The sequence below is a fragment of the Heliangelus exortis genome, chromosome 28 (assembly GCF_036169615.1).
Source record: "Heliangelus exortis chromosome 28, bHelExo1.hap1, whole genome shotgun sequence".
NCBI classification, from domain to species: domain Eukaryota; kingdom Metazoa; phylum Chordata; class Aves; order Apodiformes; family Trochilidae; genus Heliangelus; species Heliangelus exortis.
The window spans coordinates 4,791,378-4,817,680 of record NC_092449.1 but is presented as its reverse complement, the minus strand read 5'-3'; the positions used below and the strand labels follow the sequence as shown (position 1 = coordinate 4,817,680).

At 60.6% G+C, this 26,303-nt stretch overlaps 2 protein-coding genes across 11 annotated transcripts; one reads left to right on the top strand and one right to left on the bottom strand.

Moving 5' to 3' along the window:
- The first annotated feature begins 224 nt into the window (after nucleotides 1–224).
- On the top strand, nucleotides 225–13,631 carry TLE2 (TLE family member 2, transcriptional corepressor). 5 transcript variants are annotated; one of them, XM_071727510.1, is made up of 20 exons: nucleotides 225–368; nucleotides 444–541; nucleotides 756–819; nucleotides 1,473–1,517; nucleotides 3,323–3,385; nucleotides 3,468–3,542; nucleotides 3,954–4,134; nucleotides 6,057–6,073; nucleotides 7,605–7,715; nucleotides 7,989–8,033; nucleotides 9,067–9,195; nucleotides 10,181–10,310; nucleotides 10,999–11,150; nucleotides 11,431–11,507; nucleotides 11,824–12,073; nucleotides 12,199–12,446; nucleotides 12,564–12,711; nucleotides 12,782–12,932; nucleotides 13,057–13,133; nucleotides 13,343–13,631. In XM_071727510.1, exons 1-20 carry the CDS (start codon nucleotides 345–347, stop codon nucleotides 13,478–13,480), a joined length of 2,223 nt encoding a protein of 740 aa, XP_071583611.1. In that variant the 5' UTR covers nucleotides 225–344; the 3' UTR covers nucleotides 13,481–13,631. The 5 variants fall into 5 exon arrangements, with proteins under 5 accessions (XP_071583611.1, XP_071583610.1, XP_071583609.1 ...); XM_071727509.1 differs by having other exon boundaries at nucleotides 3,951–4,134; XM_071727508.1 differs by having other exon boundaries at nucleotides 3,948–4,134.
- A 480-nt stretch (nucleotides 13,632–14,111) lies between these two features.
- Nucleotides 14,112–25,227, bottom strand: LOC139788015 (transducin-like enhancer protein 1). 6 transcript variants are annotated; one of them, XR_011722753.1, is made up of 21 exons: nucleotides 25,089–25,227; nucleotides 24,546–24,669; nucleotides 23,830–23,978; nucleotides 23,125–23,188; nucleotides 22,656–22,700; nucleotides 19,812–19,874; nucleotides 19,602–19,676; nucleotides 19,045–19,240; nucleotides 18,642–18,658; nucleotides 18,264–18,368; nucleotides 18,086–18,130; nucleotides 17,722–17,877; nucleotides 17,297–17,426; nucleotides 17,032–17,085; nucleotides 16,882–16,958; nucleotides 16,415–16,664; nucleotides 15,578–15,825; nucleotides 15,238–15,385; nucleotides 15,017–15,167; nucleotides 14,815–14,891; nucleotides 14,112–14,590 (listed from the first exon to the last, which is right to left on the bottom strand). XR_011722753.1 is itself a non-coding variant. In XM_071727502.1 (21 exons), exons 2-21 carry the CDS (start codon nucleotides 24,567–24,569, stop codon nucleotides 14,483–14,485), a joined length of 2,313 nt encoding a protein of 770 aa, XP_071583603.1. In that variant the 5' UTR covers nucleotides 24,570–24,669; nucleotides 25,089–25,227; the 3' UTR covers nucleotides 14,112–14,482. The 6 variants fall into 6 exon arrangements, 5 of the variants coding, with proteins under 5 accessions (XP_071583603.1, XP_071583606.1, XP_071583604.1 ...); XM_071727502.1 differs by having other exon boundaries at nucleotides 17,032–17,216; XM_071727505.1 differs by having other exon boundaries at nucleotides 17,032–17,216; nucleotides 19,635–19,676.
- Nucleotides 25,228–26,303: the final 1,076 nt, after the last annotated feature.

Here is a 26,303-nt window from a genome sequence, read left to right as displayed (position 1 = left end):
GTCCTCGCCTCCTCCCGGGACGCGCCACCTTAAGCAGTGGCGGGCGGACGGGGCGGTGGGGCCGGGCGGCGGCTTCCACCCCCCCGGGACCGCCCCGGCCCCACGGGGGGCAAGCGGAGACCCCGCGACCGGGCCGCCCCCCGCCCCCTCCCGCCCCTCGGCTGCCGCCTCCGCCCCGCCTGAGCCGCCCTGTCCCGTCCCCCTCCCCCTCCGCACCGCCCCCGCCGCGTTTCCGCTGTCGGCGTCGAGGCGAGGGACCCCCGGGGACCTCCGGATCCCGGCGCGGGGGCGGAGAGACGGGGCCGGGCAGCGGGGGGGCTGCGGCGGAGGCCCGGGCCCTCAGGATGTTCCCGCAGGGACGGCACACGGTAAGTGTCGGTGCGGGGCTGTGCGAGGGCAGCGCGGTGAAACCGCAGCCGCCAGCCGGGCTGTCTCGTCCCCAGACCCCGCTCCAGCCCGGACAGCCCTTCAAGTTCACGGTGCTGGAAATTTGCGACCGCATCAAGGAGGAATTCCAGTTCCTGCAGGCTCAGTACCACAGGTGAGGGGCGGCGGAGGCACCGCAGGGGTTCGGTTCTTCCAGGGATGTCAGCACCAGTCCGGGGGGGGGTGTGTGACACCCCGGGGGCACCGCGGGACAGTGCGGGGATGTCGGAGATGTGCCCAAGTCCGATGACCTCACGGGGTGGAAAGTGGACTGGGGACGGAGCAGGGGCTGTGAGACTGTGGATGAAAACTGTGGATCCTCTTTGCAGCCTGAAGCTGGAATGTGAGAAGCTGCTGAGCGAGAAGACGGAGATGCAGAGACATTATGTCATGGTGAGCTGCCCCTGCCCTCTCACCCTGCCTGCCCCGACCATCCCCCACTGCGAGGTCCCGGGCTCTGGGGCTCCCCTTGGTCACTTGCCCCCATGGCCAGTGGCCTCCCCGGGCTGCCCTGACAGGGGTTGCCTGGCCTGGGTGGTGAGGCTGGGGGCTGCACAGGTTAGGAAGGAGTTAATGGTTATTCCTAGCAACGGGGCTGTCTCTCCTCCTGGTGTCTGTGCCACTTGGTGCTGCTTGAGCCCAGGAATCGTGCCATAGGTTTTGTCTCTTTTCTTTTCTTTTCTTTTTTTTGTCCCCCTTATTCTGTTTGGCCTTTTAAGAGATTTCCCCAGGCTGGGACCCAAGGGGATGTGGGGGGGCGGCAGGGCTGATTTGCACTGAATTAAACTGCTGCAGAAACTGTAATCTGGATTAAACTACTGCAGAAATCATCAGAGGTGTTAAACATGCACCGTGGCTGCTCCCTGCCCTGTCCCAGGCTTGTGGCTCGTGGTGTGCTGGGTGGCTGGGGCCACAGGGACCCTCCAGAGCAGCAGAGGAGTTTGGCTGTGGGGAGCAGGGGGGGTTTGGTGCTGAGCCCTGGGCTGGTCAGGGGCTGGTTGCTCCGGGTGGCTCCTAACCAGGCTGTGCTGTGGTTTTGCTCTCAGTACTATGAGATGTCCTACGGGCTGAACATTGAAATGCACAAGCAGGTAAGTGAGGTGGGACCCCAGCCAGCAGCAGGGGATGGTGGGGACGAGGCTGAGGTTGGAGACTTTGTTGGAAAATGATCTTCCTTGTTCCCACGTAGCTGTAATGCACGGGAGATGTAGCACAGCTCTGTGCAAGGGGCTGCAGAGGGGTTTGGCAATTGCCAAAAATTGGCAGGGTGTGCACTGCTGAGTGCTGCTGGGTGCCTTGGGACAGGGCCCCCTTCCTGCCACCCAAAAGCACCTCTCAGAACCTGGCCGTGAGCCCTGAGCATAAACCAGCAGTTCCCTGGGGCCACAGAAGGGATGGGGGAAACAGCAGGAGCTGGAGCCTAGAGGCAAATAGATTGTCTTTCTTTTTTTTTTTTTTTTTTTTTTTTTTTTTTAATCCTCTTTTCTTTTCCTGAAGCCAGAGGAGTATTTTCACCCTTCCTTGGTTCCCCTTTTGTTCCAGCGTTAATTTGCTTTCCCTCTTCAGATTTATCAATCCAGTCATCACAGGCTCTCTGCCAGGGAAATTAGTTTGGACCCATGCCTGACAAAGTGGCAAGTCAACTGCCATATTCCTCCAGCTGGCTCATCCCCTCCGAGTTTGCTCCTTTTGTTAGCAGGGGGAGTCACAGAGCCTGGGAGCACATTCCATGTGCTCTGAGCCCAGGTGGGACAGGGACCCAGGGGTGGGACAGGGACCCAGGGGTGCCCAAGCCAAGCAAGTGACAGTGGTTGGGGAGAGGAACCCCTGTCCTACCTGGCCCAGGAGGGGTTCAGAGGAGGGGGTTCTCGGGGTGTTGGGGGTGTTGCCTAATGCAGCAGTGGGTGCTGGTGGGTGCAGGCAGGGTCCCGGGCCCCAGGCAGCCCTCGGGCACAGCAGGTAAATAAATGTTGCTTTTGTTCTTGGCCGGCTTTGTGCCCGGTTTGACCTCTCTGCAATGCTCTCGGGGATTGTCGGAAACCTGAGATGAGAAAACACTTCAGAGCAGCCAATCCCTCTGCCAGTGCCAGGCAGGATTTGCAGCGGGTGGGGAGGATCAAGTTTTCCCAGGGAAATAGAAGTTTTCCTTTGGAGAGGCCGGGCTGGAAGCCACAGCCCCTTCCCTGGGGAATGTCACTTCCCTGGTCTGTCTGTCACCGCAGCTGAGGAGGGGACCCGCCGGCTGCTCTGTGTCCCCTCAGTGCCACTTGTGGAGCACGGGACAGGCATTCCCTGTGCTTCCATTCCCTGTCTGGAAGGAGCAGGGAGAGCTTCTGTCTGTTGGGATTTTGGCAGGGCTGGGAGCAGGGACCCCTGTTCCGACCAGAGCAGGTTCTGACCCTCGGTGCCTTTCAGGGCTTCTCTGGTGCTGAGCTGGGGGGTGTGTGTGAGCCTGTGTCCCCCTCTTTTGTCCCCTGGCTCCGAATCGCTGCTCAGGGAGGAAGCAGGATGCCTCTGGCTCCCTGCCAGCCACCGTGGCTCGGTTCTCCTCCTTTCCTGCCAGCCTGCCCGCTGCCTGCCAGAGCAGCAGCCCACAAAAGCCAAGGCTGGGTTTGGGCTGAGCAAAGCCAGCTGGGCTGCGAAGGAGCTGACAGCTCGGCTTGGCCCGGGTCCAGGCAGGGATTTAGGAGTCGGGTTCCCTCCTATGTGCCTTGTGGGGGGGGGAATTGACAGCCTGGGAGGGTCCCACAGCCTTGGGCAGGGTCCTCCCTTGGCAACATCTCGGGAAATCCCATCAGGGCCGAGGAGGCAGCAGGAGGATTTGTGCTGAGTGGGAGGGTTCAGCTCCTCCGTGCGTGGGCCTCCTGTCCATGGGGATCCCTGCTTCCTCTTCCAGGCAGAGATTGTCAAGAGGCTGAGTGCCATATGTGCCCAGATGATGCCCTTCCTGACGCAGGAGGTAAGGGGCTGGCTGGAGGTGTGGTGCTGTGCTCCCTCTGGCTGGGGGCACAGGGTCACATCTCTGTCATTTCCCTCCCAAGCACCAGCAGCAGGTCTTGCAGGCTGTGGAGAGGGCCAAGCAGGTGACCATGGGGGAGCTGAACAGCATCATCGGGGTGAGTCTTGCTGTGGTGAAGGCTCCTTTGCACTCAGGGCAGTGATGGGGCAGGCCAGGAAGGACAGGGATGGTCTTTTTGCACTGATTTGCCACTGTGTGTGTCCCCAAGGTGCTGGATGACAATGAGCAGATCAGGGCAGAGCCATAGCTTGGGCTCCTGTGCCAGGTGTTGGGATCACATCCACGGGGAGGTTCTTGAGGTGCCTCGGGTGGAATGGGAGGGTCTGGGGTGTGACCCCTGCCTGGTGCAGCCCCCACAGCTCTGCTCCCCTCCATGTCCTCCCCCCTTGTCTCATCCCATCTCGCTTTGCATCGCAGCTCATGCAGGAGGCTGAGGGTGCTGGGCATGGCTCTGCCATCTCCTCTGCATCCAGGACCATTTGCTCTTCTCTTTCAGCAGCAGCAGCAGCTGCAGCACCTCTCCCACCACGCATCCCCCATCCCGCTGACCCCCCGCCCCTCCAGCATGCAGCCCCCCAGCCTGAGCGGGGGCAGCACCTGGGGGCTCCTGGCCCTCCCGGGGGCACTGATGGCTCAGGCTCAGCTGGCTGCCAAGGAGGACAGAGTGGCCCAGGATGGGGAGCACCGAGGTAAGGGGAAGAAGCTCAGCTGGATTAACCCTTTGGAGGCTGGCTGAGTCCCAGAGAAGCAGTGCTGGGGGGATCCTCAATGCCTGCCCTGTCCCTTTCCTTGGGCTCCTCGGTGCCTGGCAGCTGCTCCCTGGGGCCAGGGGGGAGGGGGAGCAGCAAGCACTGCAAAGGACAGATCTAGCTAATTAAATATCTGCAGCCTCGGGGGGCTGGCTCTATTTCTGACCAAGGAAACAGCTGTTTGGCAGTGGCAGCGTGGGGGAGGCAGCTGCCTGTGCCCCCAGATGCTGGCAGACAGGCTCTGGGCAGCTGTGTGTGCACACATGGGGTCCCCGTGCTCCCTGGGTGTGAGGGTCCCCCCTCCACTGGGCAGCTGGGAGGATGCAAGATCCCCACCACACATAAACCCTCTGCTTACACCAGGTAAAGATGTGATACCCAAAGCTGAGACTTTAAAGGAAGCCCTTGGTAGGAATTGAGGGAGCCATGGGCCTGTGGCAAGGAATTTAGGAAGTGGAGTTTTACTGCGTGTGTGGTGCCTTATAAACAGCAGTGATTCCTCATCCTTATGGGTGCCTCCTCCTATCAGCATCACAAAGTGCATTACAAGCATCATCAATATTTAATCATCATTAAATCAGTGCTTTGAATGGTACTGGCAGGCCTGGGCCAAATGAACAGCACCCAGCTTTGCTGGTGGCTTGTTCCTGCTGCACCAAGGAGAAGCCACTCTGAGCTCATCACCTTCTGCAGGGCACAGGGTGGTTTTGCTAGCAGGATGACCAAGGCATGGGCAGAGGGCTCTGGGCAGCTCTGGAGTAGAAACAGACAGTAGAAACAGCAGCTGCAGTGATGCTCCTCTGCAAACCCTTCTGAGATAGTGCTGGCTGCCCCTGATGTCCCTGATTCAGGGCCTGGAAATGCTGCTGGGTCAGGACCCAGCAATCACAGTAGAGGGGTTTGGTGCATTTTCCTATTAATCCTTTTTTGCTTGTAAGATTTCAAGGTGGTGAAAGGTGCAGCAGGAAAGTCTGTCTGCTTCTCAGCCCTGAATGCAGGTGCCTGTGGTTTTAGTTCTGTCAGTGTTTCTTTAAGGATGGCCTTCCCCCTAAGGAGAAAAACAAACTCCTGAAAGAGGATAAGAGCAGGCTGTGCTGTGCTGCCTTAACCCTTAGGGATCCAAGCAGCCAGTACTTCAGTGGCAGGTCTGGTTGTGCACAGCCCAGAGCTGCTCCTTGGCTTGGACATCCAGCCATGGCAGCAGGCACAAAGACACCCAGAATAATTCCTAAACAAACAAACAAACAAAAAAATCCCAGTGAAATGTTACATATGGCCTGGGTTAATCCCTGGTGCTCTGCCATGGTTGGCTGGAGCTGGTGTGGATCAGGCTGAGCCAGGGCTGAAGAGCTGATAGCACCCAGTCCCCCTCTTTCCCTGGCTGCTTAGTGTTGGAATCCACGTGGAGGGTCCCCCATCTCATGATCCTTGTCTCCTTTTGCCAGTAGAGTCTGGGATGAGCTCGTTCTCTCCAGATGCAGATGCATGTCCCAAGGAAGCAGTGTGATTCAGGAGGTCTCAGCTGACTGTCCAGCTCATCCCTTCCTGGCAGCCCTGGACCCATTGCCACATCCAGGGAAGAGATTCTAAAGCTGGAGTGAATTTCTTGAAAGCAGAACGGAGCCAATCCACCTGCTTTCCTCTTTGCCCACCTCCTCTCAGAGAATCCACACTGCAGGAGGGAAAAGTGGGGAATTGGGTGTTGTTTTCCAGCCCATGTCCCTCTGACTCCTCCCCACATTGCTCCCCTTCTCCCTGCCTGGGTATTTGGGGGTGCAGCCTCCTCATTAACAGCCTCTTCCTCTCCTCCCCTCTGCTTTGCCAACACGGACCCCCCGGGCTCTCTCTGACGGCCACTGCAGAACACACCCCGAGCTGGGTAAGTGGTGTTGGGCTGGGGATGTTTGAGTAGAGAACACGAGACAGAGATTTATTGTAGCCCCTTCTCCCTTGGCTCGGCGTGGGCTGTGTTGGCCTCAGGCTTCTGTAGCTGAAGGGTTTGGGCCACATCATTTCAGAATTTGCATTTGCTGAATGCAACGATTTAAAGCTTAAGGGCTGCTCCCCAAACGACCAGTTCTGTCCTTTCCAAGGACTTTCCAGTTTAGGAAACACTATGAACAGGTCTCCTTGCCTAAGCTCAGTGCTGTCTGCCCCTCTGCACCCTGCCTGTGAAATACACCCCAGCTTCTCATGGGCCCCAGGTCTGGGACTCCTTTCAGGTGGCTGCAGGAGCCCTGGTACAGGCAGGGAAAGGAAGGGTTAATGAGCAGTCGGAGCATTTGGGCACCGATCTTCCCAGGCTTCCAGTCAGGTGGGAGAGGAGGAGGAGGAGGAGGAGGAGGGAGAGGTGATGGTGGCTGAGCTGTGCAGGGTGGGTCACCCGTGTGGTCCCTCCCGTGGGTACCCTGGAGATCACTCAGGGCACAGAGTGCAACCCTCTGCTCCCTGGCTGTGCTCATCCTCCTGCTGGAAAACATCCACAGTGCGGGAGCTGTGCGAGGGGGAATTTTCTCCCCGACCCCCTGGGAAGGTCAGGGAGCCCCAGAACCTGTCCCGGCCCAATCCCCCGTGTGGTCCGGGAGGAAGGGCAGCCCCTCCGGTAACCCTGCAGCCTGGGGGGGCTTTGGGGGCGCAGGCACCTTTCTATTGCATTGTCATGGGGACTGCGTGGGTGGGAGGAAATGTTCGACAGACCTGCGGCAGCCTGGGGAGGGGGCATCCTCCTGCTCAGCATCCTCCTGCTCCCAGCCTGCCAGCTCCTGCAGCGGCAGGGTTAAGGTGAAGTAAACACCTCTCTGATGGGAATTTTCCACTCCGCCATCCCTCGTTATCTCCCGGAAGAGCGGATCGGCTCTGCAGGGCACTGGGGATGCTGCCTGCTCGGCTCTGCCTCAGCTTCTGCTTTTGCACAGCCCCACTGCCTGGGCCAGGGCAGGGCTGGAGCTCCTCGTCCTCCCTTGTGCCCATCTCAGCAGGGTTTGTGTGCCCTGTGGGGCTGTTGTCACCCTCCTCCTTTGCCCACCCCTCTGCTCCAGCGAGGACCCCGTGCCTTTGGGGTTTTGGCCACTGCTTTGTTCTCTCCCTCTTCCCATCCTTCCTGAAAGCACCAGGCTAAGCCCCATCTCTGCCCCCAGGTAGGTTTGGGTCTTGGAGGGCCCTTGGCCAAGGCTGGCAGTAAGGGGGTGACAGAAGGAGGGGGCAATGCCTTCCCCTGCACCCCAGTGTCACCTGCTTGTAGGGGACGGGAACCCCTGGCCCAAACCGGCTGTGGTTACACAGGGAGGTTCTGGGTGCTGGGCAGAGCCAGCAGCTCCCGGGGGGCTGTGCCAGAGAGGGATGGTGCTGGCAGGGCTCTGCTGGGTGCTGGTTGCAGCTCCCATTCCTGCCTCTCCCCCTCTCTGCTCCAGAGCGGTTCCGAATCCCCCCCCGAGAGCCTGCGGGGGCCGGAGCGGACGGGGCTGAAGCGGAAACGGGAGGAGAAGGAGCGGGAGGAGAAGGAGCAGGAGGAGGAGCGTTCTGTGAGTGTTCCCAAGTGTGGGACGGGGGCACAGGGTGGCTGGGGCTGCAGGGTACCCAGGGCTGTAATCCTGCAGAAAATTAAGGTCCCCGAGGAGTCCCTGCAGCCAGGGGTATGAGCTGCTGCCTGCAGAGCGTGGTGTTGGTCCAGAAGTGATGTGCAGGAGGAAACGGGGTGGTGTTGGCTGGCTGGGATCCTGTGGGGCAGAGCCCAGAGCTTGATCCAGCCCCTCCTTCTCCTGACTGAGCTTTTCTGGGTTTCTTCCCCCTTGCAGGACAGTGATGGGGACAAGAGTGACATCAACCTCGTGGTGGATGAGGTGAGGCCACGCTGAAGCCTGGCAGGGGATCCAGCTCAGGCTGTAGTCATCAGGTTCAGGTTCCTGGGCTTTGGGATCCGTTAGGTTCCTGCTGGGCAGCCCTGCTTTGAGGTGGTGTCTGTGCCAACCCAGGCTGATCTGATCGTGGTGCTCAGGTGGAATGTTGTGCCAGGTAGGGCTGGGTTTCACCAGCCAGAGACTTGGGAGCAGACAGGAGAACTTGCAGCATGCTGCTGGGTCCCAGCAGTCACCTGTGAGGCTCGTCCTGGCCTCAGAGCAGCTGTGACTTTGCCCATATTCATGTCTCAGCACAGAGGGTGTGCTGAATTTCAGTCTTCTGCAAGAGGGGCACTGCTGGAACAACCTTCCCTGACCACCAAGGCAGATACAACAGTGCTTTCTCCCAGCCCAGCTATTCTTGGCAGAGATGGTATTTTCAGGGACATCCCTTTTCCTCTCCTGAAAGACCTGGGGGAGGGACAAGACGTGATTCTTGTTTGTTGGGTTTTTTGATTTTTTTTTTTTTTCATCCTGCTACTTCCCAAGAAAATACAAACCCTGAAAGGAACATCAGCAGGGATTTCTGCAGAAAATGACACTTATAAAAACTGCTCATTGGTGTAATTATGGTGATAAAAATCACAGCCCTAATTGAGTGGTTATAGGAGTGCAGGAGCTGATGGGTGGCCTCGCCTCTGCGGTGCTGTTGAGGCACTGCCAGGAGGCCCTTTCTCATTTCCCAGGGTGTGCTGGTCACCATCCTTCCTTGTGAAGGCATCCGTGGCCACCAGTGTCCTCCGAATCTGCTGTCATGTCTAATTTTGTTCAAAGAGAAAAAATGGGAGGTTTCTCATCCAGAGCACTGTGGAGCAGAGCTGAGGCCTCTTAAATGGATGCTCCTCGACAGTGAAAGGCTGGATCAGCAGCTTGGGGAGGGGGGAGCACACAGGGGCATGGTGGTCACCCATCATTCTTGCCCTCCTGTGCAGTGGGACCGAGGTTCCCACTCCCCAGAGACCCCTTCTTCCCCCAGGACCCCCCCTCGGAGCCCGGCAGCCCCAGCAGCCGCCCCCCCCCAGCCCTCCAGGAGATGCAGGGGAGCCCCAGCTCCATCACCTCCAGCCACAGCACCACAGCCCTCAAGCCAAAGGACCTGAGTCTGGTAGGGAGACACCGGTGGGCACTGGGCTGGGGACAGGGTCCTGAGTGAGTCTGTGGTCTGTGCAGTGGGGCAGGAGGTGCTGCTGGTGCTGAGGGTTTGGTACCTAGCACTGAGGTCCATTGGTCCATGTCCTCGGAGAGAGGCAAATCAGAGGTCTGGCTCTGCAGGTATTTTGCATCTGGCTGCCTGCAGGAATCCCCAGTGCTGCTGGGGACAGCAATCAATCTCTTTTTTTTTTTCTTTTTTTTTTTTCCTTTCCTCCTCCCCCCCCTCCTTTTTTCTCCTTGCCAGGCACCAGACCAATGCTCAGATTGAAACATCAGCTTGTGGGAAGGGGGAGGGATGTTTCTGCCACTCCTGATCCCTCCCAGCCACCCCAGGGACTCAGGGATGCATCCCACCATCCCGGGGTCAGGAGCTGTCTGGGGGGAGCAGCAGCTCCCCGGCACAATCGGATTAGAGCAGACAAAGCGCCCCAAGCAATCTGCCAGCCCAGCACGGAGCTTTTCTCTGTTATTAATTTTTTTTTCTTTTTTTTTTTTCTTTTTTTTTCCTTTGCTGGTGTTGACAAAATCCCCAGGTGGAAAAAGAGGAAGGAATAAGAGAGGCAAGAAAAAAAGACAGGAATTAAATAGCTGCGGGGATCGAAGAGGCTGGTTCATCCCAGGCATCCTCCTGGTCCTGCTGGGTGCAGGGTGTGGGGGTGCCCCTCACATGAGAGGCAGCAGCAGATCCCTGTCTGACAGCCCTGGGGCCTCCTGCCAGGTGCAGGGTGCTGCAGACCTGCAGGTTTGGGGTGATGTGGGGCTCAGGCTGGGTGTTCACACCTGGGGTGGGGAGTGGAAACGTGCTATGGGAGGGGTGCAAGGGGCAAAGGAGGGATGGAGCAGGGCTGGGGCCCACGAAGTGCTGTCTGGGAGCTGTGTGTCTTGGTGATGTGGGGCTGCTGACCCCCCCTGAGCCTGCTCTCCCCTCCACCACACAGACTGACCCTCCAGCCAGCACTGCCCCTGCCCAGCCCTCTGCTGCCTCGCCAGCCCCCAGCCCCCTGGCACCCAGGACCAGCTCAGGCACCCTGCCCAGGCAGCCCCCCCCCAAGGCCACTGACACCATTGGTGAGTGTGCAGGGACAGGGGGGGTCACACTCTGCTGTGGGTGAGGGGAGTGCTCAGGAGTGGCCACTGTGGTGGCTGCTGGTGGTGCTTCCTTCTCCTGCCTCAGTTTCCCTGAAGACATTTAGGGAAGCCTCGGGACAGGTCTCTGGAACAGCTTGGTTGCTGTCTAGCCAAAGGGACCAGGAGGTGATGGGAGGAGGGTGGGTAACCCAAGGGAGAAATGAAGCCAGGACTGGAGATGTTAAACCCTAGTCTGGCTAGAAAATTACAGTGTTTTTAGCAAAAGTTGAATTGGAATCCATTTCAATAAACCATGGAAACCCTGGGGGCAGAGCCACTTAGCCATCAGCTGCAATTTGGCCTGGCCAAGACTTTCGAGGTGTTGGCAGCAGAGATGAGGGTTGCTGTGGGATAGGGGCTGATCCGTGGTGCATCCATCAGAGCGAAGGAGCCATTTGATCTGTGTTGGATCCACAATCCATGTCCTGGACTGACGGGACTCCAGAGGGGTGTCCCTCTCCTCTGTTTCCCTCTCCATACCCTGTCTGTCCTCCTCTGGATCTGCTGGCTCCTTGCCCAGGTGCAGAGGTGATGCTGCCTCTTGCTGATGTCCTCTGCCAGGTTTCCCTCACTTGATGCCCTCTCACACCGCCGGACGGGGCTGCTGAGTGGGTCTCTCCTCCTGCAGTTCTCTGCAACCCACTGAGTGTCTCCAGCCCATACTCCTCCTTTGGGATCCTGCCTCACACCACCCTCCCTGGGGAGCTCCCCAGCATCTACATGGGCATCCACCTCCTGCCACAGCCCAGCGGTGCCAGGATGTACAGAGGGTCCCCAGTGGTGAGTGTCCAAGGGACAGCCCTGGTTTGGTGGCACCCCTGGGTTCTGCTGCACGCTCCCTGCTGTCCTTGGCATGCAAAGGCCTTGGTGTGCAGTGTCTGCTCTGCTGCAGTGAGCTCAGGCTCCGGGGGGGTTGCAGCAGGAGGAAGGGATCCCTGCTGGAGATGTCTGGGTTGCAGGGCCACTGGGGGCTGCAGAGTGGGAGAGGCACGAGCCCCACCTTGGTGTCCCCTCCTGGGGTTTGGCTCTTTGCTCATCGTGTGCCCTTTGCTTTGTGCAGGTGGCTTTTGAGTTGCACCCTCACCTGAGGGGTTCCAACATCTCATCCTCACTCTCCACTGTCCCTGGAGGGAAACTGTGAGTGTGGCCACAGGGAAGTTGGACAGAAGGGGCTGAGCTGGGTACCATGGGGCGGGTACAGGGGGGTTCTGAAGCCCGGCAGCTCATTCCTACACCCAGCCAGGTGTACGGCAGGGCCTGGCTGGAGTTTCTCTCCACTTCTGAGTCCAACTCGGTTTCATTCTGGGCAGCTGGTGGTAATGAGGAGCTGGCTAATGACATCCCTCATTAGCATGGGACACCTTCCACCTGGATCGAATGTGGCTGATAGGAGAGGCTGGCTCGGGCACTCAGGCATCACACAGGGACTGTTGAGTCTGCTCCTCATTTCCAGTGCCTACTCCTTCCACGTCAGTGCCGAGGGGCAGATGCAGCCGGTGCCTTTCCCACCTGACGCCCTGATCGGCTCCGGCATCCCCCGGCACGCGCGGCAGCTCCACACCCTGACCCACGGCGAGGTGGTCTGCGCCGTCACCATCAGCAACTCCACCCGGCACGTCTACACGGGGGGCAAGGGCTGCGTGAAGGTGTGGGACGTGGGGCAGCCCGGCACCAAGACGGCCGTGGCTCAGCTGGACTGCTTGGTAAGGAGGAGGAGGAACAGAAAGGTGTTTGGGGAGGGGGCTGGGAAAGGGGAATGTGCCCCCGGTTAAAAGGGAGGGGGAGATAGAGAAGGAAAGGTCCATCTCCTGCTCTGTCATCGATTCAGAACCGGGACAACTACATCCGCTCCTGCAAGCTGCTGCCTGACGGGCGCAGCCTCATCGTGGGGGGTGAGGCCAGCACCCTCTCCATCTGGGACCTGGCAGCCCCCACGCCCCGCATCAAGGCCGAGCTCACCTCCTCTGCCCCCGCCTGCTACGCCCTGGCCATCAGCCCCGACGCCAAAGTCTGCTTCTCCTGCTGCAGCGATGGCAACATCGTGGTGTGGGACCTGCAGAACCAGACCCTGGTCAGGTCAGCCCGGGGCAGGGGGATGATGCCCTTGGGAAGGGCCAAGAAGGCAATGCTGGTTCACAGGGAGTTGGCATACCTGAGAGCTGTGCCCTCACCCTCTGTCCCCTCTTTTCCCAGGCAGTTTCAAGGCCACACGGATGGTGCCAGCTGCATTGACATCTCCAACTATGGCACCAAACTGTGGACCGGGGGGCTGGACAACACCGTGAGGTGCTGGGACCTGCGGGAGGGGCGTCAGCTGCAGCAGCATGACTTCAGCTCCCAGGTAGGGCCTGGGACATGGTGGGGACGGCCAGGACCTGCTGGGACAGTGCCTGACCCCCTCTGTCCCCCAGATCTTCTCCCTGGGGTACTGCCCCACGGGAGAGTGGCTGGCAGTGGGCATGGAGAACAGCAACGTGGAGATCCTGCACGTCTCCAAACCAGACAAGTACCAGCTGCACCTCCACGAGAGCTGTGTCCTCTCCCTCAAATTCGCCTCCTGCGGTAGGCACGAGCTGTGTTTGCTGCTTGGGACTGTCTCTGCCCCAGGGGAGGGGTCCTTTTGGTGCTCCCCCTTACTCAGCCCTACTGATGAGAGGCTCAGGATGCCCTTTGTCTCCTGCCCCAGGGAAGTGGTTTGTGAGCACGGGGAAGGACAACCTGCTGAACGCCTGGCGGACGCCCTACGGAGCCAGCATCTTCCAGGTGTGGTAGAGGAACTGGGAAAGGGGATGAGGGCAGCCTCAGCCCTGCCCTCACCCCTCTCTCATCTTCAGTCTAAAGAATCCTCCTCAGTGCTGAGCTGCGACGTCTCTGTCAATGACAAATTCATCGTGACGGGCTCTGGTGACAAGAAGGCCACGGTGTACGAGGTGGTGTACTGAGCCCCCATCCATCTCTGTCTCATCCTGCAGGGAAGGGCCAGGCCTTGCACAAAGCCCCCGTCCTGCTCCCCCTCCTCCTCTTTCCTGGCCAGATGTCTGGGCAGGGACAGGTCCCAGTGTCCTGCAGCCAGGATTTACCAGGATTTACCAGGACTGAAGCCAGGGTGAGACCAGGAGCAACGGTGACAGTGTTACTCCCGAAATAATGCTACTGATACAATGCTACCTGTTTTCTGCTGTAGAAACCACTGTAAATGATCAGTGAAGAAATGTATTTAACTGTGTTTTCCATTCCCTTACTAATAAAAAGGAATAAAAAGAGTGGCTGCTGGGGTGGGGAGGGCTGATCTCCCTGCAGGGCCAGTGGAAACCCCTCACCAGAATTTTCCACTGAGATGGCACCTGCAGCTGTGCCCAGGGAGGAGGGGCTGGGACAGGGTGGCTAATTTTCAGGATAATGACCATGAGCCATGGGGATAAGCCCTGGTGGTGGCAGCTGCCAGGATCCATCCTGCCTGTGGGAGCAAACCCACCCCCCTGCAGCCCAGGGAATGAAGCAGCAAAGTTCAACCCCCCTCCATCCCACACAGCACCCCCAGGCTGCAGCCCAGGAGATGGCACAGTGGTGCTGCTTTTTTGTTACTGTTGTTTGTTTTTATTATTAAATAAACCCCAGGATGCAGAGAGGGAGATGAGGACACAGCCCATCCTCCCCAGCCTGGCCCAGAGCCTAAACACAAAAAAAAAAAACCAAAAAACCAAACCCCCCCAAAAAAAATCACAGCAAAAAAGTTATAATGAAAACCAAATTTTTTTTTTAGAATAACAAAACAAGCAAACAAAAAAACCCTAACAACACCACACCCTCCCACCCCAACTGCCCCTGTCCAGATTTAGAAACAAACCAACAAACAAAAAGAACAAAACCAGGAGAAAGTCCCCAGGAAATTCACGGCAAGCAGCGGCTGCCACCTCCCAGCCCAGCGTGACGCCTGGCCCTGTCCCAGGGCCACCTCAGGCCCTCGCCACGCTCCTCATCCTCAGGCTGCACGTCCTTTAGGAAGGCAGCAGCAGGGGAGGCAGAATCCACCCGTCCGTCCGTCCGTCCACGTGGGCATCCGCCTGTCCGGGTGGCGTGGGCCCTCCCCGCAGTTGGCACCTCGCTCGTGCTCAGTAAATGACCTCGTAAACCGTGGCTTTCTTGTCCCCTGAGCCAGTGACGATGAACTGGTCATCCGTGGAGACATCACAGCTGAGAACAGAGGAGGTTTCCTTCGACTGGAGAGGAGGAAAAGGGAGGGAAGGTCAAGGAGCAGCCTGGGCGCCAGGTCCTGCTCCCACCCCCCGGGGGATGTGAGGGCCCAAGCTGTGCCTGGCCAGGCTGCAGAGAGGAGGTTAAAAGGCTCCTTAGTGCTAAGATACGTTTACAGTGGGGTTGTGCTGGGCAGTTCCACCTCTGGGCAACCCCACCCCGAGGAACATCTCCCCCCCCAGCCCCACACCTGGAAGATGCTGGCTCCGTAGGGCGTCCGCCAGGCGTTCAGCAGGTTGTCCTTCCCCGTGCTCACAAACCACTTCCCTGGGGCAGGAGACAAAGGGCATCCTGAGCCTCTCATCAGTAGGGCTGAGTAAGGGGGAGGCACCCAAAGGACCCCTCCCCTGGGGCAGAGACAGTCCCAAGCAGCAAACACAGCTCGTGCCTACCGCAGGAGGCGAATTTGAGGGAGAGGACACAGCTCTCGTGGAGGTGCAGCTGGTACTTGTCTGGTTTGGAGACGTGCAGGATCTCCACGTTGCTGCTCTCCATGCCCACTGCCAGCCACTCTCCCGTGGGGCAGTACCCCAGGGAGAAGATCTGGGGGACAGAGGGGGTCAGGCACTGTCCCAGCAGGTCCTGGCCGTCCCCACCATGTCCCAGGCCCTACCTGGGAGCTGAAGTCGTGCTGCTGCAGCTGACGCCCCTCCCGCAGGTCCCAGCACCTCACGGTGTTGTCCAGCCCCCCCGTCCACAGTTTGGTGCCATCATTGGAGATGTCGATGCAGCTGGCACCATCTGTGTGGCCTTGAAACTGCCTGGGAAAAGAGGGGACAGAGGGTGAGGGCACAGCTGTCAGAAACTCTCCAAGAGTGCAGATCCCTACAGCCAGGAGAGGGACTGTCCCCTCCAGGCCAGGCTGAGACCACAGGACAGGACATGACATCCTGGAGGGGACAAAGTGGTCTCTGGCCCAAGGATCCCCAATCATCCCCCTGTCCCGGGCTGACCTGACCAGGGTCTGGTTCTGCAGGTCCCACACCACGATGTTGCCATCGCTGCAGCAGGAGAAGCAGACTTTGGCGTCGGGGCTGATGGCCAGGGCGTAGCAGGCGGGGGCAGAGGAGGTGAGCTCGGCCTTGATGCGGGGCGTGGGGGCTGCCAGGTCCCAGATGGAGAGGGTGCTGGCCTCACCCCCCACGATGAGGCTGCGCCCGTCAGGCAGCAGCTTGCAGGAGCGGATGTAGTTGTCCCGGTTCTGGGGAGGAAGGACCCTGTTAACCCTTTCCCCTCCAGCCATTCTGCTCCCCCCCAGACTGCCAGGGGCAGGGTCTCATCCTGAGGGCAGGAGCAGCAGCAGCATTTCCACCCCCTCCCTCCTAAATTTCTGATACAGCTTGAAATGATCGTGACTGAGTCATTTCCTAATTTATGCATCTGTGTTTTCAAGGTCAGCACTGTCCAATATTTGTCAGCCTGCCCAGCTCCAAGGCCAGCAAGCTGAGGAGAGGGCCCAGGTTTGGGCACTCCAATTCCAGCAGCCCGCTTAAAATAAACCTCAAAGAAAATAGGTTAAAAATAGTCTCAGGTGAAGGCTGTGCCTCCAGCTTGGCTCTGGTGAGCTGCTGTGGTCTGACAGTCTATTTCATTTATTTTTAAAAGAAATAGGAGCTCTCCCTCCAGCCAGACTCACACAAGCAGAAGCAAGGGCAGTGCTGAATCTCTGCCTCCCTCTCCTTTCCTCACGAGACACAAAGGGACCCTCATTCCCCTCCCTTTTAACCGGGGGCACATTCCCCTTTCCCAGCCCCCTCCCCAAACACCTTTCTGTTCCTCCTCCTCCTTACCAAGCAGTCCAGCTGAGCCACGGCCGTCTTGGTGCCGGGCTGCCCCACGTCCCACACCTTCACGCAGCCCTTGCCCCCCGTGTAGACGTGCCGGGTGGAGTTGCTGATGGTGACGGCGCAGACCACCTCGCCGTGGGTCAGGGTGTGGAGCTGCCGCGCGTGCCGGGGGATGCCGGAGCCGATCAGGGCGTCGGGTGGGAAAGGCACCGGCTGCATCTGCCCCTCGGCACTGACGTGGAAGGAGTAGGCACTGGAAATGGGGACAGAGCACTGAAAAAACCACCCGGGATCCCGCGGGGACCCGAGAGTGGGGTTTGAGGTGTGGGAGCCGGAAGCAGAGGGGGAGCCTGCGCGGGACACGGCCGCCTGTGGGTGCTCCGGGTGGGTGCTGTGGTGCAGGCTCTGCTCCCTCCTGCAGCTCAAACCCTGCGGGACCCTCACCCTCCCCCCGGCACGGCCGCACTCACGGTTTCCCTGAAGTCCCCACTTGGATGCCGGCTGCCAGCCCTGGGACACGCATGTGGGGGTGGGGGTCGTAGCCCACCTGGAGGGGACAGCGGTGAGAGAAGCTCCTGCCCCACAGCCCCCGCGGCCCCACGGGGAAGGGACTCACGCACCAGGGCCGAGCGCCCGTAGCCGCCGGCTCCCACGGCGGCCGCGGCCCCGTTGAGCTGCGGGGACATGAGGTGGAGGCTGGCATAGGCACCGGTACCGGCCATGTCCCCGTTAACGGCGGGGTGGGCCATGCTGAAGGCGGCTGAGTAGGGGCTCTGCACCCCCAGCGGGGTCCTCAGGCCCAGGGCTGCAGGGAGAGGCAGCATGAAAGGATGAGGCGGGTGGGACCGGTGCTTGAAGCCACCCGCAGGACCCCACCCAGCTCACCCAGGGGGTCCACGGGTGCCTTGGTGGTGGAAGGACGGAACTGCTGGGCACCGCTGGAGCCCGGGGCTGAGGCATCACCCTGAGAGGTGGGGGTGCTGGACTTCAGGCTGGGTGTCCCTGCCTTCTCCACCTGCCAGGAACAGAGCAGGAGAGGTGACAACTGCGTTCCTGCCCTGCCAAGGGGGTCTCCACAGGTCCCACCAGCGAGCTGGTCCCTGTTCCTTCCCTGTTCCCTGTTCCCTGATGGCAGCCCAGCCCAGCAAGTGCTGCAGGGATGGGACACAAGGAGAGCGAACAGAGCAGGAGCCCCCCAGCCCCCCAGAACTGCCCCTGTGGGTTGGGAGGGAAGAGGACCCACATCTGCAGCTCTGCCCGTGTAACGGGGGCAGCAGGGACACGAGCACAGCCCCAGGCAGCCCACGCACCGTGGGTGCATCCTTGCTCCGTGATGGGGATGTGCTGCTGGAGGAGGCCATGGAGGTCGGGCTGAGTGGGACGGATTCCTTCCTCCCCAGAGGGACCTTTTCCACTGCATTCTCCCGGGATGAGTAGGAGTGGACACTGTGCGGGGAAGAGGGGTCCTGGGGAGGGGAATCAGAAGGCAGGAGGGCAGGCTGGAATGTGAGGATGTCCCAGGCCAAGGGGAGATGGTGGCTTGGGTAAAAAGCATGACTCGGGGGTCCCACCACCACCACTCCCTGTGCTGCCCACCTCTGTGCCTGTAACATCCCGCCAGCCCCCCTGTTAGCAGGGGATGCCCACCCCAGCCCCCTCCCCCAGCACACTGACCTCATCCACCACCAAGTTGTCTTCACTTTTGTCTGCATCGCTGCCCTGAAATGCAGAAATGGTTGGAGGCAAAGGGGCTGGGGCTGCCCTCGCTCCTGCTGGGGGCACGGGCAGCTCAGTTCACCACCCTGCAAGAGAGGATGGGGATGCCCCCCAAGGCCCCCAGCCTAGGGCTCACGTAGTCTGTAACAAAGTCCTTTTCCTCCACCTTCCTCTTCTTGCTGCTGCTCAGGTACTCAGAGATGGTTCGTGCCCGCTCCCCGTTGGGCAGTGCCAGGGAGCTCTGGGGTGGGGGGATGGAGTTAGGGGCTGTGAGATGCTGAACCCAGCTGCCCAGACAGGCAGCACCATGCAGGGCTGCAGCAACACCCCAGGGGGGCTCCGTGCAGCTCCCCACGCAGCCAGCTCAGCTGAAGCAGTGAGGAGGTGGTGCATGGTTTGTGGGACAGGGTCCCCATGGGGAGAGAACCCACCCACTCCCCCCCACCCAGGTTGCTGCAGCAGGACCCAACCCCACAGCTGCAGGGAAATAGCAAAATAAGGAAAAGGTACTTACAGGTCCAGGGTCCCGCTCTGTCACCGTGGCAACATAGAGGAACAGCAGGAGGGAAGGAAAAACAAGCTGTGAAGCCACAAGAGCCCCCAGAAAGCTGCCCCAAGTGCTCATGGTGGGGCCTGGACAGGACTACAGCACCAGGGGGGTCCTGGCCCCACCAAGGATGACCCCCCCCCCCAGCCACTGTACACCCAGGAGATGCTCACGGTGGGGGACATTCCCCACCCAAACCCCGCTCCACCAGCCTGGTCAGGATAAGCTGCTCCCCACCCAGCCCTGGCCCCCACCCTAGAGAAGTCTGCAAGGGAAAGGGCAGGGGAAGCAGAGGCAGCCCCAGGACCCAGCACCACCCAATCCTGGGTTTCCCTGGCAGCCTCCCAGCTCCCAGCCCCCCAGCACTCACCCCTGGGCTCGGTGTCATGAACGCCTCGGTCGTCTTTGGCAAGAAGCTGGGCCTGGGCCCCCAGTGCCCCCGAGAGTGCCAGCAGCCCCGAGGCACTGCCAATGCCTGCAAGGCTGGTGGGCTGCATCCCAGAGGGGTGGGGGGTCAGCGGGATGGGAGGAGCGTGGTGTGAGAGGTGCTGAGTCTGGAGCTGGTGCTGGAGGAAAAAGCAGAGCTGAAGGGTTGCATCAGGAAGGCTGCTGGGCAGGGGGAAGGAAGGAGCTGCTCCTCCCCACCAGCAGCCCTGGGCCAGGCAGGGGATGGAGAGAGCTGGGGGTGGGGGATCAGGGCATACTCCCAGGGGGCTCCCAGCCCAGCTATGGGGCCCATCACATCCCTCCTACCACCTCCTCTTGCTCTGACCCGCAGCCTGCTCTCACACTGCCGCAGCAGCATCTCCTCCACCCTGGGCACCACTGGCAGCTCCCAAAACCAGCCTGACCTGCCCCCTCCTCCCCTCCCAGCTCAGCCAGGGCTGCGAGAAGGCTCTAGGGGCAGGGGGCTGCGGGTTGACGTACCCCAATCGCCGCGTTCAGGTCAGTCATAGTCACCTGCTTGGCTCGCTCCACAGCCTGGACCACCTGCTGCTGGTGCTGTGGGGAGAGGGGGCGGGTGGGCTCCTTCCTTCAGGGGACGGGGCAAGGCCAGGCCCCCCACCCAGCCCCAAGTGCAGGGCCTGGGTCCCAGGGGTGCCCAGACAGGGCTCAAGGGGTCCCCCACCCACCCACCTCCTGAGAGAGGAACGGGATGAGCTGGGCACAGATGACGTTCAGCCGCTTCGCGATCTCCGTCTGGCAGCAGAAGAGGCAGCGCCCGTCAGGCCGAGGGGCAGAGCTGCCCTGGAGACCCCTCCCAAGGCAGACAGAGGCCCCCTCCCCAACACCACCCACACAGTCCCGCTGCTTGGACCCCAAAAGCTGCTACTCAGCACACCAAGGAGCAGAAACACCTCCTGGGGGGACCAGGAAAAGATGCTTCTGGACAACACCTCTCCAAAAAACATAACCCCAGCATCCTCCCCACCCGGAGAGCCCCAACCTCCACCTCTTCCCTGCCGGGGACACGGACCCCATGGCCCACGACACCAAGGGCCACCCCCAAGGAAGCCTCAGCCCCGGGGTCAGGCCCCGGCAGGCTCCCGGTGCCCTCCTGCCGGCAGCACGATGGATAATTGCGGCTCTGGGGGCCGCAGGAAGCCCTGGAGAGGTGCTCTCCTTACAGCTGCTGTTTTTCTGCAACACTTGAGTGCCACAGGCAATCAGGAGCTCCTGGCACGGGCACAGCGGGGGAGGAGAGCGGCAGCATCCTGTGCCGTGCTCCCAGTGCATCCCACAGCATCCCCAGCCCCACAGGCAGTGCCAGGGCAAGTGCTGCCCGGCTGGAGTGGGGACAGAGCCAGGACACCCCATACCACCCCCAACCCAAACAGCCACCGACCCGGCTTTAGCCAGAGAGCAAAAACAATCCAGCTCTGGCTCTCACTTCCCCTTCCAAGGGAGAGGAAATAAAAAAAAATAATAATAAAAAATATTTTAAAAAAAAGAGAGAGGAAGAGAGAAGACAGGAAAAGAAGGAAAAGAAGGAAAAGAAGGAAAAGAAGGAAAAGAAGGAAAAGAAGGAAAAGAAGGAAAAGAAGGAAAAGAAGGAAAAGAAGGAAAAGAAGGAAAAGAAGGAAAAGAAGGAAAAGAAGGAAAAGAAGGAAAAGAAGGAAAAGAAGGAAAAGAAGGAAAAGAAGGAAAAGAAGGAAAAGAAGGAAAAGAAGGAAAAGAAGGAAAAGAAGGAAAAAGGAGAAAAAAAGAAAAGAGAAAATGAAAAGAAAGGCGGAGGGAGCAAGGAGATTTGGCAGCCGGCAGTTCTGGGAAGGATTTAGCTGTCTCCCGGGGCCGGCAGTGATGGATTCTCTTCCCTAATGCACTGATGGGCAGCAGCTCCTTGGGGAGAGCTGCCTCCAATTCACTCGCACTCGTTAATGTGCAATTTACTGGCACTTTAACGCTCTCAGCATGAAAAATGATCATGCTGTTTGCAGCCCCCCCAGCCACCAGCACCGTCACCTCCCCTCTGGCTCGCGGTGAGCAAGTCCAAGGCCAGGCAGATCCGAGGAGGTGGTTTTATAAAAAGCTACAGGCCCTTCCCATGCCAAAAACAAAACAACAATAAAAAATTAACGTCTCCTGCTCATTCCTGTCCTCAGCCTCCCCTGCCGAGCCTGCGGCTGCCTGGAAAGCTGCATCCCCACCGCCAGCCCCTCAGCCCCCAGCCCCATTTCATTCCAGGCAAACCCGGAGCAAAAAAAAAACCACCCCACATCCCAGTCCCCCAGCAGCACGGGAGCCACTGGGGACGCTGGGATGGAGGCAGCACCACATCAGGCCAGGGATTTGCCCTCGCCAGCAGCCACGGGACAGCCCAGAGCTCCCAAAACCGAGGAGCAGCACCGGATCTGGAGGGGGGAGGAAAGGGAGGGGAGACGTGACCTGATCCCCCCCGGTGGTGATAACCCCCGGGCTCCAATTTTTCACACAATGGCCGCTGGCTCAGAGCAGCCCCGCGGGTCCTCGTTAAAAGTGCAGACAGCTCCCTGGCGGGGAGCCAGCGGCACCTGGGACCGGCAGAAAACACGAGCCCGGGAGGGCTGGGAAGAACCGGCAGCAGCCAGAGGAGCAGAGCTGGCAGCCCCTTGGGGAGGGGGCGCCGGGACCCTCAGCATCGCCCCTGGGTGGCGGGGCCGGTGACACGGGGCTGGCACACTGAGCGTGGCAGAAAACACCCACCCCGTGGGCACCGAGCTGGGCAGCAGGCACCCGTGGCCAGGGGGCTGGGACCCCCGAATCGGCTGCGCCAGCTCCTGAGCAACAGTTGTTGGTGGGCACAGGGCAGGAGGCAGAGCGGCCATGGCTGCAGCACAGCACCACGCCAGGCTCCTCCGCAGCCTCTTTAAAAATAGATGAGGAGAAACCTTCTGTCTGGGAGCAGCTGGTGACCCAGAGCACGGCGCCGTGGGAGGGAAGGGGGAGGGAGGGATGGGGAGGTGGCAAGGAGAGATGTGCAGCCCTGTGGCCTTAGGGAGCCCACCCCATGTCCCAGCCCCCTCCTCCCCACCTCAGGATGTTCCTCAGCACCGGATCCCTGGGCAAGCTGTCCCCAGGGCCAGCTGGCACTGGACAGAGGCATCTGTCACCCCGCTGTGAGACTCCCACGGGTGCTGGTCCCCTCCACGGTGGTCCCCAAGCAGCAGGAGTCCTGCCCCATTGCCCTCTCCCCAGCGCAGGAAGCACAGCATGACCTGACCAGGAACAAACCCCCCGAGCCCAGCGAGCAAACAGCAGCTCACACCAGAGCACACACGGGTGTGCAGACAGGCTCAGGGCTGTGATGTGGAGTGGGGCAGAGCTCCTGAAGCACAGAGAAGGGAGCACATCGTTGTGTTGTGTGTGTGTGTCTCAAGCACAGCCCTCCCTGAGCTATGGCATGGAGCCACTTCACATGGTTTCTGTGGGAAGGGATGACCCCAAAGGGCCTGGATGGTGAGGGGGATACAGGGGACACACTCCCACCCTATCCAGGCTCACCTGTTTGTGCATCTCGATGTTGAGGCCGTAGGACATTTCGTAGTACTGCAAGGGAGAGAAGGCAGCATCAGCGTGGTCAGGAAGCCCAGGGGACTCTCAACCTCTCTGTGCTGGTGTGCAGGGTCAGCCTGACCACAAACACCCAGGCTGAGAACAGACCAGGCAGAGAAAATGGTCCCCAGCTCCTCTTCCAGGAGCAGAAGTGTCTCCAGCACAGGATCACAGGACCCATGGTTCTCCTAGGGAAGGAGACAACCCCCATGGGAGCTGCTTTGCCACCTCCCTGCCACCATGGCTCATTTGTGGGGAAAAAAAACCAGACAGTAACAGCCACAGGAACCAGATCTCAGGGCCTGGCCACACAACCCAAACATGAGGGGAAGCCAAAGCATCCCAGGGTTGCATGTCCTTTGATGGTTCAGATGAGACACCCCCCACCACCCTCTCCTTTCAGGTGGAGTTCACTAACCATGACATAATGACGCTGAATTTCTGTTTTTTCTGTTGCCAGCTTTTCACATTCTAACTTCAAGCTGTAAAAATAAAGAGAAGAGAGGGAGAGAGGAAGAGAGAGAGACCCCCTGGTCCCCCCCAGACAAGATCTCCCAGGCTGGACAGAGCATGAGACCTCCTGGCACACCACACGCTTCAGCCCCCTACTCTCAGATTCAATCTCATCTCCCAGCACAGGCCAAGAAAACCACCTGAGAGAGGCTGATAAAGAGGAGATGGACAGCAAAGGTATCCAGGCATCAGGGAACAATCGGCACTGGGTTGTAACCCCCTCCCCAGCATCTGCTTCCCAAATGGAGTGAGCTGCAAAGCTGAGCTACATTTCAAACCTTGCTCTGCCCAGCTCCATGCAGGGAAGGGGAGGTGATCCTGGCCAGCAGTGGGGGGATCAGAGGGACTCCATGTCTGCTAAGTGGTGGCTCCAGCTCAGTCCAGAAGCCAGGCTTCTGGCAGGAGGAGGGAGAGCTTCCCTCTCAAATGGTGTCACTTCCAGCTACCAAGGTGGTGCTTGGCACAGCCATCCTCCAGATGGACCACAGCAGCACAGGCTGGTGCTTCCCATCAGACCACACCAACACCCGGTGCGAGGGGGAGCCCGGCTCTTGCCAGCACCAGTTAAGTGCCCAGCACCAAGCTGGCACAGGCTCTGGCAGCTTCTCACCTGTGGTATTGGTTCTGCAGGAACTGGAACTCCTCCTTGATGCGGTCCAAGGTCTCTGGGTAGGTCAGCTTGAGGGACTGGGGGGTGCTGGGGATGGCGCTGGCAGTGACAGCAGCTCCTGAGGCAGCAGAGGGGGCCTGGAGATGGGCCTAGGCAGAGGAGAGACCCCCGGGTCACTGCTGCTGGCCCAGGGAGGGTCTCAAGTCCCCCAAGGGTTTCCTGCACCTGGGGAAGAGGCTACGGGAGGGTCTGAGAGCACAGCACATGGGAAAGGAGGCAGAAAGAGAAAAGCGGGCACGAAGGGCAACTGCTCTCCACCTTCTCAGCATCAGTTCAGCCACAGAGCCAAGAGAGGAGGATTAACAACCATGGGTGGTGCAGAGGATGCAGAGATACAACCCCCAGTCCTCTGGCCCAGCCCTGACAATGGAGATCCGTCCTCATCCCCATGGTCACATCTTGACCAAGACCCAGCTCCCAGCGTGTCATAAAACCCAAATCCCCGCAGCCCTGGGGCTCAGCATCATTTTCAGAGGAGCCACAACAGCCCAAGCACGTTACACGCCACGGGCACAACTTCCCGGGCCACGGCCAGCACCTCCCGCTGGTGTAGAGCTGGGTTCGGGGTCGGAGGCAGAGACCACCCCAGAGGGGCTGCCGCGGCACCATGTGCTCGCCCGTGGCCCGGAGGGGACGAGGCCGAGGGGCGAGCTCACCGGAGGCCGATTCTGCGGGAACATCTTTGGTACCGGACAGGCACGGGATCCCTCTCACCGCTCCGGGCCCTGCCACAGGCTCAGGACAGGGTTCTGGGGACGCTTCCCAGCTCCGGATCAGGCCCTGGGGGACAGACGGGGAGTCACGGCCCGGCGCTGCCCCCCTCCCGGTCGCCGGCCCCACCCGCATCGCCCGGCCACCCGGGACCCCCGCCCGCCCCGGCCCAGCCACTTCGTATCCCCGCGGAGACTACGGGACCCCGGGGCGCCTCCATGCGCTGCGGGACCCGCCCGCCGCAGGACCCCCGCCGGCTCCCCGCCCCCGGCCCGCGCCCCCCGCGCCGCGCAGACAATGGCCCCGCCGCCGCCCGCAGCAGGTACCGGCCGCGGAGAGGGACCGGCCTCGCCGCCGGCCCAGCCCTGAGCAAGGCCGGAACCCGCCCGACGCGGGGGGGGAGGCGGAGGGATGGACCGGTACCGGAGGGGACCCAGCGCGGGGGAAACCGAACCGACCGGCGCGCGAGCGGGCAGGACAGGACTCACCGCGCTGCCGGCCCCGGCCCCGGCCGTGAGCCCCTGCGGCGGGGCGGGCCGGGCCGGGCCGGGCCGAGTCCAGCCGAACCGGACCGGGGTCGAGCGGGTCCGAGTCCCGGCGGTCAGAACGGAGCCAGCCCGGGCCCGCGGCCCCTCCCGCCGCTCTGCGGAGCGCGATCAATGAACGAGCGCCAGCGCCAGCTCCACGTGGGGCCTGGCCCGTGCGGGCAAGCGCCCCGGCCGCCAGCCAATGGGAGCGCCGCGGGAGCGGCCCGCCCCCACGTGGGGCCCGAGGAGCTCCCTCCTTATTGGCTGTCCCCGCCGGGCGCCGCGGAAGGTGTCAATCTGGGGGGGGTGGAGCAGCCAATCAGGCGGCGCGGGCGGGGAGCGGCGGTTAACCCCTGAGGTGCCGGCGGGAGCAAGGAGCGGGGCGGGGGCTGCCCCCCCCTCCCTTTATCCCCCGATTCTGGGGGTTCTGACCGGCCCAGCCCCACGGCGGGACCCCCCGCTCCGCCCGCGACCCCTGCACCGCCCCCCCGCCGGGCAGCGCTTGGTACTTCGGCTTTTTTCTAATAAACACTAAACACAAGAAATCATTGTCCCCCCTCCCCCGCGTTGTCCCCCCCACCTCCCCTCCTTTTATTTTAATTTTTTTTTTTTCTTTAATACATAAAAGAAACCCGAAATCCTCCCCTGGGGCTGCAGGTCTGTCTCACCGAGAATTCCCTGCGTCATGTGATGGCGGGGAGTGGCAGCATCCCCCTCCCCACAGCACCGGGGGCTGGCCTGGGAAGGGTCCTGGGCCCGTCCCTCTCTCACGGCCTCGGCAGCCCCTTCCCGTTCCTTTTAGGACCCCCCCTCCATCAGAAGGGTCTGGCATTCGCCGGGCCCAGATGTGGATCTGCCAGCACAACCCCCCCTCCCCTGTCCTCCCGCTCCCTGCCAGCACCCGCCCCCCGAGGCAGCTTTCTCCAGCCCCGCGGGATGCTGCTCCGGGAGGCCCTTGGGAAAAATCCAGCGTGGGTGGATGCTGGAGTTGGGGAAAGGGACCCCCACGTTGCCAATCCACACACCCTACACCAGCCCCAAAGCCCCCGCCCGATCCTGCCTGCCGCCACCCCCAGAGCCCTCCATGTTTCCAACCAGCTTCTGAAGGCCACACAGCCCACTGGGGTTTTCTTTTTTCATTTTTTTTTTTTTTTTCCCTGGTGTTTTTCTCCTTTC